The following is a 17,312-nucleotide window of genomic DNA, read 5'->3' as shown; positions in this document are numbered from 1 at the left end:
TAGACACGCACACATACTGTACGTGTTTTTAATCAATTCATGCACACACAACACATGCATGTGGCAGACAGGTACACACACGGGCAGACGGATAAACACACATCTGCCTCCAAGCGAAATGCAAAGGCGTTGCTCTCCTATTTGCATACTATCTGGAAGAGAATTGGTCTTCTATTTGCATACTATCTGGAAGAGAATTGGTCTTCTATTTGCATACTATCTGGAAGAGAATTGGTCTTCTATTTGCATACTATCTGGAAGAGAATTGGTCTCCTATTTGCATACTATCTGGAAGAGAATTGGTCTTCTATTTGCATACTATCTGGAAGAGAATTGGTCTTCTATTTGCATACTATCTGGAAGAGAATTGGTCTTCTATTTGCATACTATCTGGAAGAGAATTGGTCTTCTATTTGCATACTATCTGGAAGAGAATTGGTCTTCTATTTGCATACTATCTGGAAGAGAATTGGTCTTCTATTTGCATACTATCTGGAAGAGAATTGGTCTTCTATTTGCATACTATCTGGAAGAGAATTGGTCTTCTATTTGCATACTATCTGGAAGAGAATTGGTCTTCTATTTGCATACTATCTGGAAGAGAATTGGTCTTCTATTTGCATACTATCTGGAAGAGAATTGGTCTTCTATTTGCATACTATCTGGAAGAGAATTGGTCTTCTATTTGCATACTATCTGGAAGAGAATTGGTCTTCTATTTGCATACTATCTGGAAGAGAATTGGTCTTCTATTTGCATACTATCTGGAAGAGAATTGGTCTTCTATTTGCATACTATCTGGAAGACATTGGTTTCAGCTTGAGAAGGATGTTTGCCTCAGAGGTAATTAACTCATTTACTGCTATTTTAAAACCCTTCTAATGTTCCACACCGGAAGCGCATCTCGTGCGTGATGGTTCACCGATGGTTCACCGATGGTTCACCGATTAGCGTTCGCTCTAGTATCCACTCATGGTAAGCCAGAAAAAAAACAACAGCCCTCCATTTTCCATAGCGAACCAGTTTGGATGCCACGTGGTTGTTAGTGCGGGAAATTAAGTCTATTTTTGGAAGAATTTGTTCGGTTTGTGATACAAGCACCAAATTTTGCACAAAGTTTCCTCTGGACCTACTTTTCCCAAAAAGCACGTTAGCCACTCAATTTCTTTTTGAAAGGGTTGGGGTCCCATTGACTTTCTATACAGTAAATTAATACGAAAACATAAATCTGCTTTATGTGAGAGGTCAAACTAGGGGTTTTTCATGATTCTGAATCCAATGCAAGCATTTGTTTTGCACGAAAAACATTTCTTGGGCTAAAAACGGCCCCCACACTACTGTGAAAAGTGATGACTCATCACTAAACCATAGTTTCGTGGGGCCTTTTTAGCCCAAAGAAAGTTTTTTTGTGCAAAACAAATGCTTGCATTGGATTCAGAATCATGAAAAAAACCCTAGTTTGACCCCTCACATGCTACATAAAACAGATTAACTTTTTTGTATTATTTTACTGTATAGAAAGTCAATGGGACCCCAACCCTTTTTTAGATAAATTGAGTGGCTAACGTGCTTTTTGGGAAAAGTAGGTCCAGAGGAAACTTTGTGCAAAAGTTGGTGCTTGTATCACAAAGTGAACGATTGTTTTACTAATTTCCCAGGCTATAAAATGGAAGTGAATGCGCTCGGAGACAGGATACAGGGGATTGGTTGCCCCGCCCCCCTGATCCGGTCTGGGACTTCTGTTTCTGCTTCACACGGACTCTCCCGACTCTATAGTGAGAAAAAAAACATGGCGGGTCGGCGATCATACTTTTATATTTTTATGATTACAGCATATTTATGACTCGTCATACTCGTCATACACAGTAAATGAGTTAAGCAAACTTCTCCAAACCTGCTCTCACATACAGAGAGACACTTTGTCAGAATGTGTTGTCAGAATGTGTTGTCAGAAGGGGTCCTTGGCCTGAAAACGTTGAAGACCCCTGGCTTACGGAGTTTGTGTGTGTGTGTGTGTGTGTGTGTGTGTGTGTGTGTGTGTGTGTGTGTGTGTGTGTGTGTGTGTGTGTGTGTGTGTGTGTGTGTGTGTGTGTGTGTGTGTGTGTGTGTGTGTGTGTGTGTGTGTGTGTGTGTGTGTGTGTGTGTGTGTGTGTGTGTGTGTGCGCTCCCCAGCCTTCTCCATCCAGGGTCAGAGTGTTCAGATGATCAGCCCCTCCAGTGAGTCTCACCAGCAGGTGGTAGCGGTGGGTCAACCTCTGTCTGCTTCGCCCCAGGGCACTGTGGTGGTGGGTACACGCACGCGCACTTACGCACGCCACACACACATACACACACACACACACACACACACTCAAAGATCTGTAAAAAATTTAAAAGTGATATGATCTTGTGAATCTGTTCTTTTTGAGCGGTGGTCACAACGCTCCTATACGTGGCCTTGTGTGTGGGTATGTCTGTCTGTCTGTCTGTCTGTCTGTCTGTCTGTATCCGTGTCTGTATGTAGCCTACAGTACCTTTTGTGACCACACATGTTAAGGGAGGGGCGCTGTTGTTCAGGCCAGACACACACACACACAAACACAATATATATATATATAGTGTGTATATATATATATATATATTTATTTGTTTTGCTGTTGCGCAGCCTCCATGACCACCGCTCAGTTCACACGGGTGTAATTTTTTAATAGCCAAGGATGCTTTCCCAGTTTTAATGTCTTAAGGTGGTTGCACACTGCACTGCGTGTTTTCGTTGCGTTTTGGAAATCCAAAATCCAAAAGCCAGGGAGAGAGAGAGGAAAGAGAGAGAGAGCAAGGGACTCAGTGCAACAGCTGCGAAAATCAGAAAAAATCAACCCTGGTCCGAAAATAAATACGAAACCGGCGGCAGTGTGCAAACGTGATTGACATAACGTGAGGTTGATTTTTTTATTCACGCAATCCGAAATTCACTTCGATATTCGTCCCGAAAAACGCAGCAGTGTGCAAAGACCTTTACGCCTTAAAGGGGAAGACCACCCATTTTCAATATTGAACTATATCATTAATATACTTTGGATTGATTTTGGGGTTTGTATTGTAAAGTACAATGTGTGATGTCATCAAGTTGTACTTTACAATACAAACTCCAAAATCAATCTTCCAGTTCTTGGCAACACAGAAGAGGGGGAACTTTTTTTCTTTTTCCACACAACTCCTCTAAGGTATATTAATGACATAGTTCAATATTGAAAATGGGTGGTCTTCCCCTTTAAGTGATTATAAAAATGCAGACACCAAGAATATCTCTCAGGCATGATGGATTTAAATGCAAGGAACTTGATCTTGACTGAAAGCATCAGGATGTTGGGTCAAGGTCAGGGGTTACCTACGTGTAAGATTTACTTCTGGAACTGGGATGTTGTGTGACAGTTTGCTGTCTCCTGACGTCTGTCTCTGTCCAACCTAATCCCCGTCAGAGGAAAGCATTATATTACTGAACAGGTTTAAAAACCAGGGAAAGAAACATTGGGTTCCGGTTGGTGTTGCATTGTTTTTGTTGAGTTAGAATAAAACATAGACATACCAAACGATTTTTATACCAAAATAACAAAACCATTATACCAAACTATACACAATTGAAACTAGGGGAATCATTTTGGAAGTGCACGGCGATCTTGTGTTCCACCGTGGGTTATATTATATCGCTCTAGACCGCATCAGTCTAGACATGCTCAGTCGTAAAGCTCTCGCCTTTGGACTGGCTGGTACTGACAGTAAGCCGGGCCAGTAAACCGAAAAAGGAGTCGATCCCGTGCTACTACCTACTGTACCTGCCTGTCTCACTCTCTGTCTGTCTGTCTGTCTGTCTGTCTGTCTGTCTGTCTGTCATCATCCAGCTGACAGCTAAGAACATCCAGTGCATGAGAACCCTGTTAAACCTGGCTCACTGCCACGGCTCTGTGCTGGGAACCTCCTGGCAGCTGGTACTGGCTACACTACAGGTACTACACACACACACACACACACACACACACACACACACACACACACACACACACACACACACACACACACACACACACACACACACACACACACACATAAACGTACACACAGGTACTGCCGACAATTAATAGGAAATTAAAACATACTTTTACTACAGTAAAGTAAAGTATTTACTACAGTTGCATTAGCATCGTCACAATCATGAACACGTATTTTACGATGAATTGTCATAAATGATTTGCAATTAATGATTCAATTGCGTTTACGCGTTTCGGCTGTGAGCCTTCATCAGAGTGAAGAGATGACGGCTCATAGCCGAAGCGTGCAAGTGTTCGTTTGTTGGTGTGTGGCAATACAAATTTAAAATTAAAAAGTGGAAATGTGAGTGCGTTGTCTTCCATTGATTTGACATTTTGGATTTGCTACCTTTTTGGGACTTTTTTCAATTCCTACTTTTCACTCTCTCTGTCTTGTGTGTGTGTGTGTGTGTGTGTGTGTGTGTGTGTGTGTGTGTGTGTGTGTGTGTGTGTGTGTGTGTGTGTGTGTGTGTGTGTGTGTGTGTGTGTGTGTGTGTGTGTGTGTGTGTGTGTGTGTGTGTGTGTGTCTGTCTCTAGCACCTGGTATGGATCCTGGGGCTGAAGCCGGGGACGGGTGGAGCTCTGAAACCAGGCAGAGCAGTGGAGGGTCCCAGCACGGTGAGAACCTGTACTCCTTTACTTAGGGTTTCAGGACGGGTGGAGCTCTGAAGCCTGGCAGGACATCTGCTAAATGCCTAAACTGTAAATTGTGTGTGTGTGTACTGCGTACTAACGGTGTGTGTGTGTGTGTATGTGTGTGTGTGTGTTGTACCACATCCAGGTGTTGACCACAGCCGTGATGACAGACCTGCCAGTCATCTCCAACATCCTGTCCAGACTGTTTGAGAGCTCACAGTAAATACATGTTCTATAGATCTGCACTACAGTCACACACACACACACTACCATGATAGCTCACAGTAAATACATGTTCTATAGATCTGCACTACAGTCACACACACACACTACCATGATAGCTCACAGTAAATACATGTTCTATAGATCTGCACTACAGTCACACACACACACTACCATGATAGCTCACAGTAAATACATGTTCTATAGATCTGCACTACAGTCACACACACACACACTACCATGATAGCTCACAGTAAATACATGTTCTATAGATCTGCACTACAGTCACACACACACACTACCATGATAGCTCACAGTAAATACATGTTCTATAGATCTGCACTACAGTCACACACACACACTACCATGATAGCTCACAGTAAATACATGTTCTATAGATCTGCACTACAGTCACACACACACACTACCATGATAGCTCACAGTAAATACATGGTCTATATATCTGCACTACAGTCACACACACACACACACTACCATGATAGCTCACAGTAAATACATGTTCTATAGATCTGCACTACAGCCACACACACACTACCATGATAGCTCACAGTAAATACATGTTCTATAGATCTGCACTACAGCCACACACACACACTACCATGATAGCTCACAGTAAATACATGGTCTATATATCTGCACTACAGTCACACACACACACTACCATGATAGCTCACAGTAAATACATGTTCTATAGATCTGCACTACAGTCACACACACACACTACCATGATAGCTCACAGTAAATACATGGTCTATATATCTGCACTATAGCCACACACACACTACCATGATAGCTCACAGTAAATAGCCTGATTTCAGACTCAGCTTACGCTTTAGTCTGAAACTGTGCCCTATTCTGAGCGATTTACGGGGGAGGGACTTTTTTGCGAGCGTGCACGCGCGCAAGTGATCGCGACGCACGTTGATCGCGACGCACGGTGATCGCGACGCATGGTCGCGGCGTGTGTGTGTGATTGTGTGTGGGTCTCTGTCTGTGCCAGTGACTGCTTCCACACAGAACTGTACACACTGTACAGCTGTGCACACATTAACATGTATCATATTCACCTGTTTAGTTCCCACTGTTAGTGCTTGTTCAATTAAAAATGGTCTCTCTCTCTCTTTGTGTGTGTTGTAGATATCTGGACGACGTGTCGTTGCATCACCTCATCAACGCTCTATGCTCCCTGTCTCTGGAGGCCATGGAGATGGCCTATGGAAACAATAAGGTACTGTACATACTGTACTATGGAAACAACAAGGTAGTGTACATACTGTACTATGGAAACAACAAGGTAGTGTACATACTGTACTATGGAAACAACAAGGTAGTGTACATACTGTACTATGGAAACAACAAGGTAGTGTACATACTGTACTATGGAAACAACAAGGTAGTGTACATACTGTACTATGGAAACAATAAGGTACTGTACATACTGCATGGAGATGGCCTATGGAAACAATAAGGTGAATCATATAGTATATACACATACATACTACAGTACATGGAGATGGCCTATGGAAACAACAAGGTGAATCATATATATATGTCACGGTTTGTTAGAGAAACAGGACGGTCGAGAAACGGAGCACTCGTGGTGCCGCACGGGGCGGAACAAGCGGTCGCCCACCACAACGTCCTTCAGGCGGAGCCGCTCGATTGTCCACGACATTGCAAGCGGCGCGAAGGCCAGCGGACCTTGGTCCTGCTCTTCGCCCCCGAGCGCCGCAGGCGCGAGTGGCCGCGAAGAGCGGGCCAGGCGAGTTACGAAGCCGTGGTGAATGCAATCGTTATATTTATGCCCAGGCCGTAAGGCCTGGGCAAGCCCACGATAAACGCTCATAGTAAGCTAATGGCTAAGCTAATGGCTAAACACCGCCCAGCTAGGCTAGTAAATAAAGAAAGAGAGTCGCAAACGAGTGACGTCAGCGTGACGTTCACACTAGTGAATGGCTGTCTATGGGCTGTCGTCGCCATCTGGTGGTGATTAGTGTGTGGTGAACGACAAAACAAGCGCTCTTACTCTTACCGTCCTGAGTTACTCAAACATACTGTAACATATATACACATACATACTACAGGACATGGAGATGGCCTATGGAAACAACAAGGTGAATGGATGGATTTTTATGTTGTCATTGAACTCGAGTGTACAACAACATGTACTTGATGGCAAAGGACAAGGTCGCCCCATCTCTTGGCCATTTGGCCAAAGGGATTTGATTCCCCTGGCATCACAGGGATTTCCATATACAGTATGGCAATAAAAGGGTTCCCATGGTTCCCATGAAATCACAGTGATGTCAGAGCTGAGAGTCAAATAAGGGTCATAACAATTAGGTACAATCAATGGAAAAAACCTCTGAAGAAGGTATCTGAACAATTAATTATGTATAAACTTTAGCATGGAAAGTGTTAATGAAAGTGTTAATGAAAATAGCACCGCTCACTTCACACTAGGTGGGATTTTTGTTTTAAAGCATTTTGGAACTTTATTGTATCAAAAGTCCCATGTGTTCCATCGTAAGATGTCAGAGTAGGGGCGCCCGCTGGCCTACTGGTCCAGGCGCATACCACTTAGGCATTGCCACATAGGCATGGATGCCTAGCGGCGTTGCCGGTTCGATTCACGATCCGGACGACCTTTTCCGTGTGTCACTCCCCGTCTCTCCTCCATTTCCTGTCAGTCTAATGTCCTATCAATGAAGGTATCCACCTCTTTCCGCGGGAGTTTACTGGAGATTATTTGGACCACACTTCCGGTTTAACAGCAGACATACAAGCTCACGTCGCGTCGCAGATGCAGCCCGTTGTGAGCTTGTAAATCACACTCGGCTGAGGCGCCGGAAGCTCGGTACAACGTCTGCGCAATGCATTATGGGGCGTTGGAAACCTTTGGATAAAAGCCCCAAAAACGAATAAAAAGAAAATTCCCTCATTGACCACCATGTTATCCTGTATTTCAGGAACCTTCTCTGTTTGCGGTGGCCAAGCTGCTAGAGACGGGCCTGGTCAACATGGACCGCATCGAGATCCTCTGGAGACCCCTGACCGGTCACCTACTGGAGGTAAACATCTACCAGCTTCTATCTATACTGTTACTTCTGTATTATTACTCTGACCGGTCACCTACTGGAGGTAAACACTGTCACCTTACTGCTGTACCATTTTAACTAGTTGTATTACTGTCACCTTACTGCTGTACCATTTTAACTAGTTGTATTACTGTCACCTTACTGCTGTACCATTTTAACTAGTTGTATTACTGTCACCTTACTGCTGTACCATTTTAACTAGTTGTATTACTGTCACCTTACTGCTGTACCATTTTAACTAGTTGTATTACTGTCACCTTACTGCTGTACCATTTTAACTAGTTGTATTACTGTCACCTTACTGCTGTACCATTTTAACTAGTTGTATTACTGTCACCTTACTGCTGTACCATTTTAACTAGTTGTATTACTGTCACCTTACTGCTGTACCATTTTAACTAGTTGTATTACTGTCACCTTACTGCTGTACCATTTTAACTAGTTGTATTACTGTCACCTTACTGCTGTACCATTTTAACTACCGGTAGTTGTATTACTCTGACTGGTGGTAAACACCTAACACCTTCTGTGCTACTCTTTATTACTCTGACTGGTTACTTACTGGAGGGACAACCTTCTTTATTATTATTTCTTCACCTTTTTAAAGATGATACACCATGCATTTAAAAAGTATTCATGTCATATTGTTTATGTCCCAAAAACGTTTTTCAAAAAAACTTCAAAAACGGCCGTTTATGACGTCACAAACGGCAGCAAATCTGGACAGCCTGTTTTGAGAACCCGTGGGATGCTTTTAACCTCCGCCTTCCCAAAACCAGAGAAAGACACAACGGTCTGAAATGGGACTTTGTGAGGATAGAAGGTGCTAGTGGGACCCCCAAAAAAAAGGGTGTATCACCTTTAACTTGTTTTGTAACTATTCACAATTATTCTGTTGCTGTCTGGCAGAAACCTCTTACTGTATCTCCATGTATTTTCTTATTTCATAACTCAACGCCCTACTTGATCATAACTGCAGCGTCACACAAAAGCATAAACAATAGCGGATCCACAAGCTGGAAACACTCTGAGTGAAGAGACAGACTCAGGCTCAGGCTCACTAAAGCCTGAGTAGACGTTTAAAATGACCTCAAGCTTGTTTGAAACTATATCCATTTAACTGTGTGTGTGTGTGTGTGTGTGTGTGTGTGTGTGTGTGTGTGTGTGTGTGTGTGTGTGTGTGTGTGTGTGTGTGTGTGTGTGTGTGTGTGTGTGTGTGTGTGTGTGTGTGTGTGTTAGGGCATTAACGACTTGTGATTTTTGCAAGTCGACTCGACGCAGTCAAAAGTTGAGTTGAAGTCGACTTTATTGTTTGATGACGTCATCACATCACACACCAATTATTTTGGCGGGGTCCGCGGATGATTAACTTAATGTGAAACATTGTTTTCTCACTCAACAGTAAACCAACATAAAGTTTAAGTGTATAGAGGGTATCTTCACATTTCTAAAGTGCCAATTTAAGGACTTTGTAAGACCTCTAAAATGGTAAATTAAACATTGTCCAAATTGTCAAATATATAGAGGCGGAAATTGTGAAAATAGCCGATCTACATGCTCACAACGCCTCGCAATGCGAGGTGTTGTGAGCATGTAGATCTGCTATTTTCACAATAGAAAGTATTTTTTTTTTCTTTTTCAACTTAGACTTTCGACTTTCTCTGGTGGTAGTCGACTTGTGTAATGAAGTCGACTGAGTCGACTTGTCGACTTTTTCGTTAATGCCCTAGTGTGTGTGTGTGTGTGCGTGTGTGTGTGTGTGTGTGTGTGAGTGAAGAGACATGTCTACTCAGGCTCAGGCTCACTAAAGCCTGAGTAGACGTTTAAAATCACCTCAAGCTTGTTTGAAACTAAGTTAAATATCCATTTAACTGTTCTGTGTGTGTGTGTGTGTGTGTGTGTGTGTGTGTGTGTGTGTGTGTGTGTGTGTGTGTGTGTGTGTGTGTGTGTGTGTGTGTGTGTGTGTGTGTGTGTGTGTGTGTGTGTGTGTGTGTGTGTGTGTGTGTGTGTGCGCGCGTGCGTGCGTGTTGGGGGTGGGGTGAACATTTGGACAACGTACATGCATATCTTTTCAAATGTGTCTTCTTTCTCTATCTCCCCTCTTGTTTGCACTCCTGTCTGTTTTTGCAGAAGGTAAGCTAAGATTCTCTTTCATTCACTTCTCCCTCTCTCTCTCTCTCTCTCTCTCTCTCTCTCTCTCTCTCTCTCTCTCTCTCTCTCTCTCTCTCTCTCTCTCTCTCTCTCTCTCTCTCTCTCTCTCTCTCTCTCTCTCTCTCTCTCTCTCTCTCTCTCTCTCTCTCTCTCCACCCCCCATTGCTGGAGTCGAGGGATTTAAATGTCATCGTTTTGTCTGCATTGCCATCACTCTGCTAATGCGTTCAATCTGTTGTTCTTCTCTGTGTTCTCTCTCTCTCTCTCTCTCTCTCACACGCGTGTCTAATCATGACATTGCTTTTGATTCAGCACAGAAGCAAAGGCCAGGCTACTCTACCTGCCCAGCTGTACGCTACTGCAAATCGTTCGTTTGCAAATCTTGCACAGACAAGACTTTGTTTTGTCTCTGTTCATAACAAATACAGCACCCTGGTGTTTTCTTTTAGGGAGAAATCTAGCCAAACGTCATTTAAAGATATATGAGCCATTAAATGTGTTTTTCTAGTAGCGAATGATGGTATAGATACACATTGGTATGTCAGGATAACTATAGATTGTAAAAATCACGCAAAGCGGTACACAGTATGTCTAATGTCATGCCATCAACATAGATCTGTCCCATTTCCCATATTCCCTCCTGGTTGGCTACCATTGACTTCTAAAGTTTGTGTATTTGTGTACGCTTACTGTATCTCCCCATTAGGGAGTGTTGCTGGTGTATAAGACACATATGATACATTATGATACACTAGTGATGATTCTTCTGTGTGTGCATTCCCTGGCTAGGCAGTAGGGCATTAACGACGTGTGATTTTTGCAAGTCGACTCGACTCAGTAAAAAGTTGAGTTGAAGTCAACTTTATTGTTATTTTGGGGGGGGGCTATTTTCACAATAGAAAGTATTTTCGACTTTCGACTTTCTCTGGTGGGAGTCGACTTGTGTAATGAAGTCGACTTGTCGACTTTTTTGTTAATGCCCTAGTAGGCAGTGATGGAGGAAACCCATACACGAAAACCGAAGTGAAATCACTTACCCTACTTTTAAGTCTTACTTTACGCTTTCAACATTTTAAATGGCAACGTGTCAAACTGCTACATGTTGGTGAGCGTGTAGATCATTCCACAGTTTAGATCATTATGGGACGATTGCTTCCCCAACTAAGAGTCCTACTGTACCACTCAGCTGTGTATCTATACCGCGACCACAGTTTTCCTGGTGAACCTGAGCGCAACGGTGGGGGCGCGGGAGTGTGGGGAACACGCACCACTGACTATTGCAGATGATGGAGAGGTTATAATATAGCTTTATGTATTGATAGGCACTCTTGCCGATTTAGTAAGAGACTCGTCACCAATCAATCAATCAACCAATTGCAAGATATTTAAAGGTAATTTGGGGCCATGATGATAACCTTTTCTTCCCACTACTAGACTAAGGATTTATATTGTCTGTGTTATTATTTACAACCACAATTATTCCGTTGTGGCAAGATCGCGGTTCCACTCGTTTTACTAGTAGGCCTACTAGAAGCCTTTTCAGAAGTTGTTTTCCATTTAATGATTTCCTTTATCCTCATCTAATCTTGCGCTAATGCACGCAATTGTTTTCGCCAAGTTTTAAAGCCTAGTAGGCTTTTCAGAAGTTAATTTAATGTTTTCCATTTAATGATTTCCTTTATCGCCATCTTCCGCTAATGCACGCAACCGTTTTCGCCAGGTTTTAAGGTCTTATTTTAGTTGTTTCTCATAAGCTCGCGACCCTCCTTGCCCATCAGCCCCCACCGTTGCACTCAGGTTTACCGGGAAAACTGCGGTCGCATCTATACCACACCTTTATGATTATGCTGTCTGTCTGTGTCTGTCTGTGTCTGAAGAATAGCCTTTGGCACACCAGGGGGGTTCAAATGGGGTTCCCCCACCCCTCCAGTGGGACCCCCAGTGAGACCCCCACAGAGAAACGTAACCCCCCGTCAGCAGCCTCTTGCTTTCTCTGATGTCTTTCTTTCATCCCCGCGGACATGAAAAAGGTTTCTACACTCTGTTTGATATCTTTCTCGTGTGTGTGTGTGTGTGTGTGTGTGTGTGTGTGTGCGTGCGTGTGTCCAGGTGTGCCAGCATCCCAACTCCAGGATGAGGGAGTGGGGGGCCGAGGCTGTGACGGCGCTCATCAAAGCGGGCCTGGCCTACAAGCACGACCCCCCTCTGGCCCAGAACCAGGTAGGCCTACTGTACCGTACAGCTACTACAGCTTGCCTTAGGGCATTAACAACGTGTGACTTTGTTTTACTGAGTCGACTCGACTCAGTAAAAAGTTGAGTTGAAGTCGACTTTATCGTTTGATGACATCATCACATCACACAAGACCTCCCAATTATTTTGGGGGGGGTCCCCAGATGATTAAAGGGGCACTCCACCACTTTTCAACCTATCTTCATATAATAGGTCCTCACTAATGTTCATGATAAAATATCACAATTCTTTTCTACTCAGTTTACATTGTTTTCTTACTCAACTGTAAACAAACCACCATAAATGTTAAGTGTATAGAGGGTGTCAGCACATTTCTAAAGTGGCAATTTAAGTTATTTTTAATACCTCTAAAATGACAAATTAAACATTGACCAAATTGTCAAATAGAGGCAGAAATTGTGAAAATAGCCTCTAAAATGGCAAATTAAACATTCGCCAAATTGTCAAATATATAGAGGCAGAACTTGTGAAACTAGCCTCTAAAATGGCAAATTAAACATTGGCCAAATTGTCAAATATATAGAGGCAGAAATTGTGAAAATAGCCGATCTACATGAGAAACCTTATCTCCAATTTTAACTTTATTTTTTTATTTTTTTGCATATTAACGCCATATTTGATCGTACTAAAGCGTCACACTAGGTCTGTTCCCGACTAACTATTAGTATAGTCGAGTCCGATTGGCCGAATATATAGTCAACTGGCAGGTGACTAATACTGTAGGCAACTTACAGGAAAAGTGCATGTTTTGACTGAGAGATCGGCTGTCGAATGAGTCTCATCAGTCTTATTGCATAACATGAAAATATGTATTTAACACATATGGTGCCAACCCCGAGTTTCCCGAGTTTGTATTGGTACCACCGCTGTGCCAACCCCGAGTTTCCCGAGTTTGGGCCGTTTTTGAAGAAAAAATATTTTTTTTCAAAAATGTTTTTTGGACCTCCAGAAATCTGTTAGGCATGATCGCGATCGCAAAATTGCATGTTTAACCCCCATACCAACCCATTCTTTCAAACATGGCAGCCATGTTTGTTTACATCTGAAGAAAACATAATGGCTGATAAATCATGAATGCCTGAACGGATTTCCAAGCGGATTTTTTTGTTTGAAAGCTGTGAACAGTGGGCACACACGTGGTGCACCATCTAGGCATGGGCGTGCACGATCCGTGCACTATAAATTACATGGAAGTCTATGGAGACCATGGCATCAAGGGACATTGAAGAGAAAAAATCATGGCAACTAAAAAGTTAAAAACACAGCAGTTTGCAACAACCTTAAAACCTGACTGTGTCCTCTCCTCCTCTCCTGTGTCCTCATACAGCGTCTGCAGCTTCTCCTGCTCAACCCCCTGAAGGAGCTGTCCAACGTGCTGCATGCAGACATCAGACACAAGCAGCTGGAGAGCGTCCTGCAGATCCTACAGAGCCAGGGAGACGGCCTGGGCCCCGGCTGGCCCCTGGTGCTGGGGGTCATAGGAGCCATCCGCAACGACCAGGGGTGAGTGGTACTGGGAGTCATAGGGGCCATCCGCAACGACCAGGGGTGAGTGGTGCTGGGGGGGTCATGGGGGGGGGCCATCCGCAACGACCAGGGGTGAGTGGTGCTGGGGGGGTCATAGGGGGGGGGCCATCCGCAACGACCAGGGGTGAGTGGTGCTGGGGGGGTCATAGGGGGGGCCATCCGCAACGACCAGGGGTGAGTGGTACTGGGGGTCATAGGGGCCATCCGCAACGACCAGGGGTGAGTGGTGCTGGGGGTCATAGGGGCCATCCGCAACGACCAGGGGTGAGTGGTACTGGGGGTCATAGGGGCCATCCGCAACGACCAGGGGTGAGTGGTGCTGGGGGTCATAGGGGCCATCCGCAACGACCAGGGGTGAGTGGTGCTGGGGGGGTCACCGTGTTGAAGACGCGAACAACACACATATCAATCTGATGCATGCTGTTATAACAGACTCTTCCATAACAGTACACCCTGCGCCCCACTGCAATGACGGCTGTGCATCTGCCAGGTGTTCTTCTCAGATTCACCCTCCAGTGGAACATTTTCACAATGTGGTGGGGGGGGGGGGGGGGCATCTGCAACGACCAGGGGTGATTGGAGCAATACTTAAAGCACAAGCATTTAAAGTATTTAACCGTCCTAGACGGTGGAACTGAAACTACTTCTTCTTTTTAAAGATTTACAGAAGTCACGTCCTCCTAGTACAGAGAAGTGATCTTCTTCTCAGTACAAGGAACAAACTGAAGGTCAAGAACAGGCCACAAAGTTCTGATCAGGACAAGAACAAAAGAACAACAATCCTCTACTTGAGCTCTTGACTCATACGATAGGCTTGAATTATCAATTAATTTATGAATTATGAAATGTGCACATCTTAGCTTACAAGAGCTCTTTAATTACAATTGAGATAGGAATACCGTCCAAACACATTATTTTGATATCATCATTCTCAGGCAGAAACCTTGAATCGCCATATTTAAATGTTTTATCCACAAGTTGCCTAGTGAGCTTACTGGGGAAAAGGGTGTGTGTTAATGTGGGCTATACTTACTTAACAAAGCACCATGCAGAGATTTGATGAGGTTATATTATTATGTTATATTTAGGGCTGGGACTTTAACTGATTAATTGCGATTAATTAATTACAGATAATTAACGCGAGTAAAAAAATTAACACATTTTAATCACACTTAGTTTTTGCACCACAGAACCTTCAGTTTCGGGCATACCGATCATAGCGATGCACCAACCAAGAAGAGACAACAAACGCAAAGGGAGAAGTAGCCGATCAGAGCGTTTTGCTTGGCCCAGTGGTTGTAAAATTTAGATTAAAAAATCTCACTTGTTGATTCACTCGTACAACAAAATGTGTTTTACTTGAAAAGAATTGCTTCTTGGGTCAAATATTAATATGCGATTAAAATGCGATTAATTGCGATTATTCTTTTTTAATCGAATCCCAGCCCTAGTTATATTGCTTAGTTGTGAATACATCTGCTAGTTTGAGTCCTGAGAACAACCACCAGTTGTAGATAAGGTCAGGAGGTAGGGAGTATAGGATGGAAGGTCACAGCTGGCAGCCAGTCAAGTGGTGCATTTGTTTTATGGCCGTGTGAAGGAGATAAGGAGTTCTTGGCTTTTAAACTAGCTCAGTAGAGAAGAATGTGTTATTGTTTTTGCTTAGCCAATTATGAACTGAGAATCAGGGTAGAGCAAGTCAGTCTGTCCTGTCTGTGTCTTGGTGTAGGACGTACATGCACATGTGTGTGACTGTTACAGCCCTGTAAATAAATAGTTTCTATTATCTTTTAACATTGTTTCTGAGTAAATGTTTGCTGATCTTTTTTTGAGAGTTTCAATTCCGCAATGGAGTCCATACATTAAGTAGGATTTCTACGTCAGATTCAGGCTCACAGCAGCAACAGCAACTAATCGGATTGAAACAGCTAAGAGGAACAGGAAGTGATGCCCACCTATCACACAAAGGCTCATGGGACAAAGGAAACCTGGGGATACGTTTTCTTTTCATAAAGGAATGCCCTACTTTATTTGTCGCCCAACAGCTAAAATAGCCGATTGTAAATCATTAAAGGACAACTTTATTTTTTTACAACAAGGGTTCATATTTTAGTAATTAAAAAATATAAAAGATGAGTGTTAAAATTATTTCATTTACTTGTTTCTATTGTTTTAGAGATTATTATTTCAGTGGTCGGGGGCATGCGTACAAGTGGCTAAATATGTCATTTTACACAGAATAAGCCCATTCCCAAGATACAACGCAACCCATGGTTGGATGTGACTTATGGGGGCTAGAAGTGTTAATGTAAATAGCAATACAGAGACATATTTAGCCACTTGTACGCATGCCCCCATGCGTACGCATGCCCCACATTTTAGCACGGTAAACGTGATAACCTAACCTAGGCCGATCCTAATCCTAACCTAGGACGACGGTAGCCTTTCTTACTGGAACTTTAGTTGCACTGACTCTGACCTCTAAGGACCTTCCAGGGAGGGTGCTCTTGTGCGTCTTGCTGTGTCACCCTCTCTTGTTTCTTTCTTATATCGCACTGACCTTTGGACACTTGGACACACCTTATACTGCTGTGCTGCCTCTGGGCAACTGATTTTCCCCCTTGGGATAATAAAGGTATCTATCTATCTATCTATCTATAAAACAATAGAACAAAGGAAATAAAAACATTTTAACACTCACTTTTTCTTTTCTCTAATTACAATCTAAAATATGAACCCTTGTTGTAAAAAAAAACAAAGTTGTCCTTTAACGAGCACTGTTTCTAAACCCAATGGACCAGCATTATTATCCACTCCACACTATCATAACTAACATTGATGACGTATCCTGCTGTCCACTCTGTCGTGTCCCTGCAGTGAGTCTCTGATCCGCACAGCCTTCCAGTGCCTGCAGCTGGTGGTGACAGACTTCCTACCCACAATGCCTTGCACCTGCCTCCAGATCGTGGTGGAGGTGGCAGGAAGCTTCGGTCTGCAGAACCAGGAGCTGAACATCAGCCTCACCTCCATCGGCCTGCTGGTGAGAGGAGAGACCCTTTTATTGTTATCTATCTATCTATCACCTCCATCAGCCTGCTGGTGAGAGGAGAGACCCTTTTATTGTTATCTATCTATCTATCACCTCCATCGGCCTGCTGGTGAGAGGAGAGACCCTTTTATTGTTATCTATCTATCTATCTATCTATCTATCTATCTATCTATCTATCTCCTCCATCGGCCTGCTGGTGAGAGGAGAGACCCTTTTATTGTTATCTATCTATCTATCTATCTATCTATCTATCTATCTATCTATCTATCTATCTCCTCCATCGGCCTGCTG

The 17,312-nt window shown here is 43.4% G+C and overlaps 1 protein-coding gene across 1 annotated transcript in view; it reads left to right on the top strand.

Annotated features, from left to right (window-relative positions):
• mon2 (MON2 homolog, regulator of endosome-to-Golgi trafficking) overlaps positions 1-17,312 on the top strand; it is a 140,187-nt gene that overhangs the window by 69,908 nt on the left and 52,967 nt on the right. Inside the window, 9 exon segments of the mRNA XM_080737452.1 lie at positions 2,173-2,285; positions 3,879-3,983; positions 4,602-4,682; positions 4,846-4,919; positions 6,081-6,171; positions 7,913-8,014; positions 12,302-12,412; positions 13,773-13,948; positions 16,850-17,012. Coding sequence (XP_080593578.1) covers positions 2,173-2,285; positions 3,879-3,983; positions 4,602-4,682; positions 4,846-4,919; positions 6,081-6,171; positions 7,913-8,014; positions 12,302-12,412; positions 13,773-13,948; positions 16,850-17,012 — 1,016 coding nt within the window.

The sequence above is a fragment of the Nannobrachium achirus genome (genome assembly GCF_963921795.1).
Source record: "Nannobrachium achirus genome assembly, chromosome: 11".
Lineage (NCBI taxonomy): Eukaryota > Metazoa > Chordata > Actinopteri > Myctophiformes > Myctophidae > Nannobrachium > Nannobrachium achirus.
The sequence above is the reverse complement of the archived record's forward strand: the minus strand, read 5'-3'. Positions and strand labels throughout refer to the sequence as shown.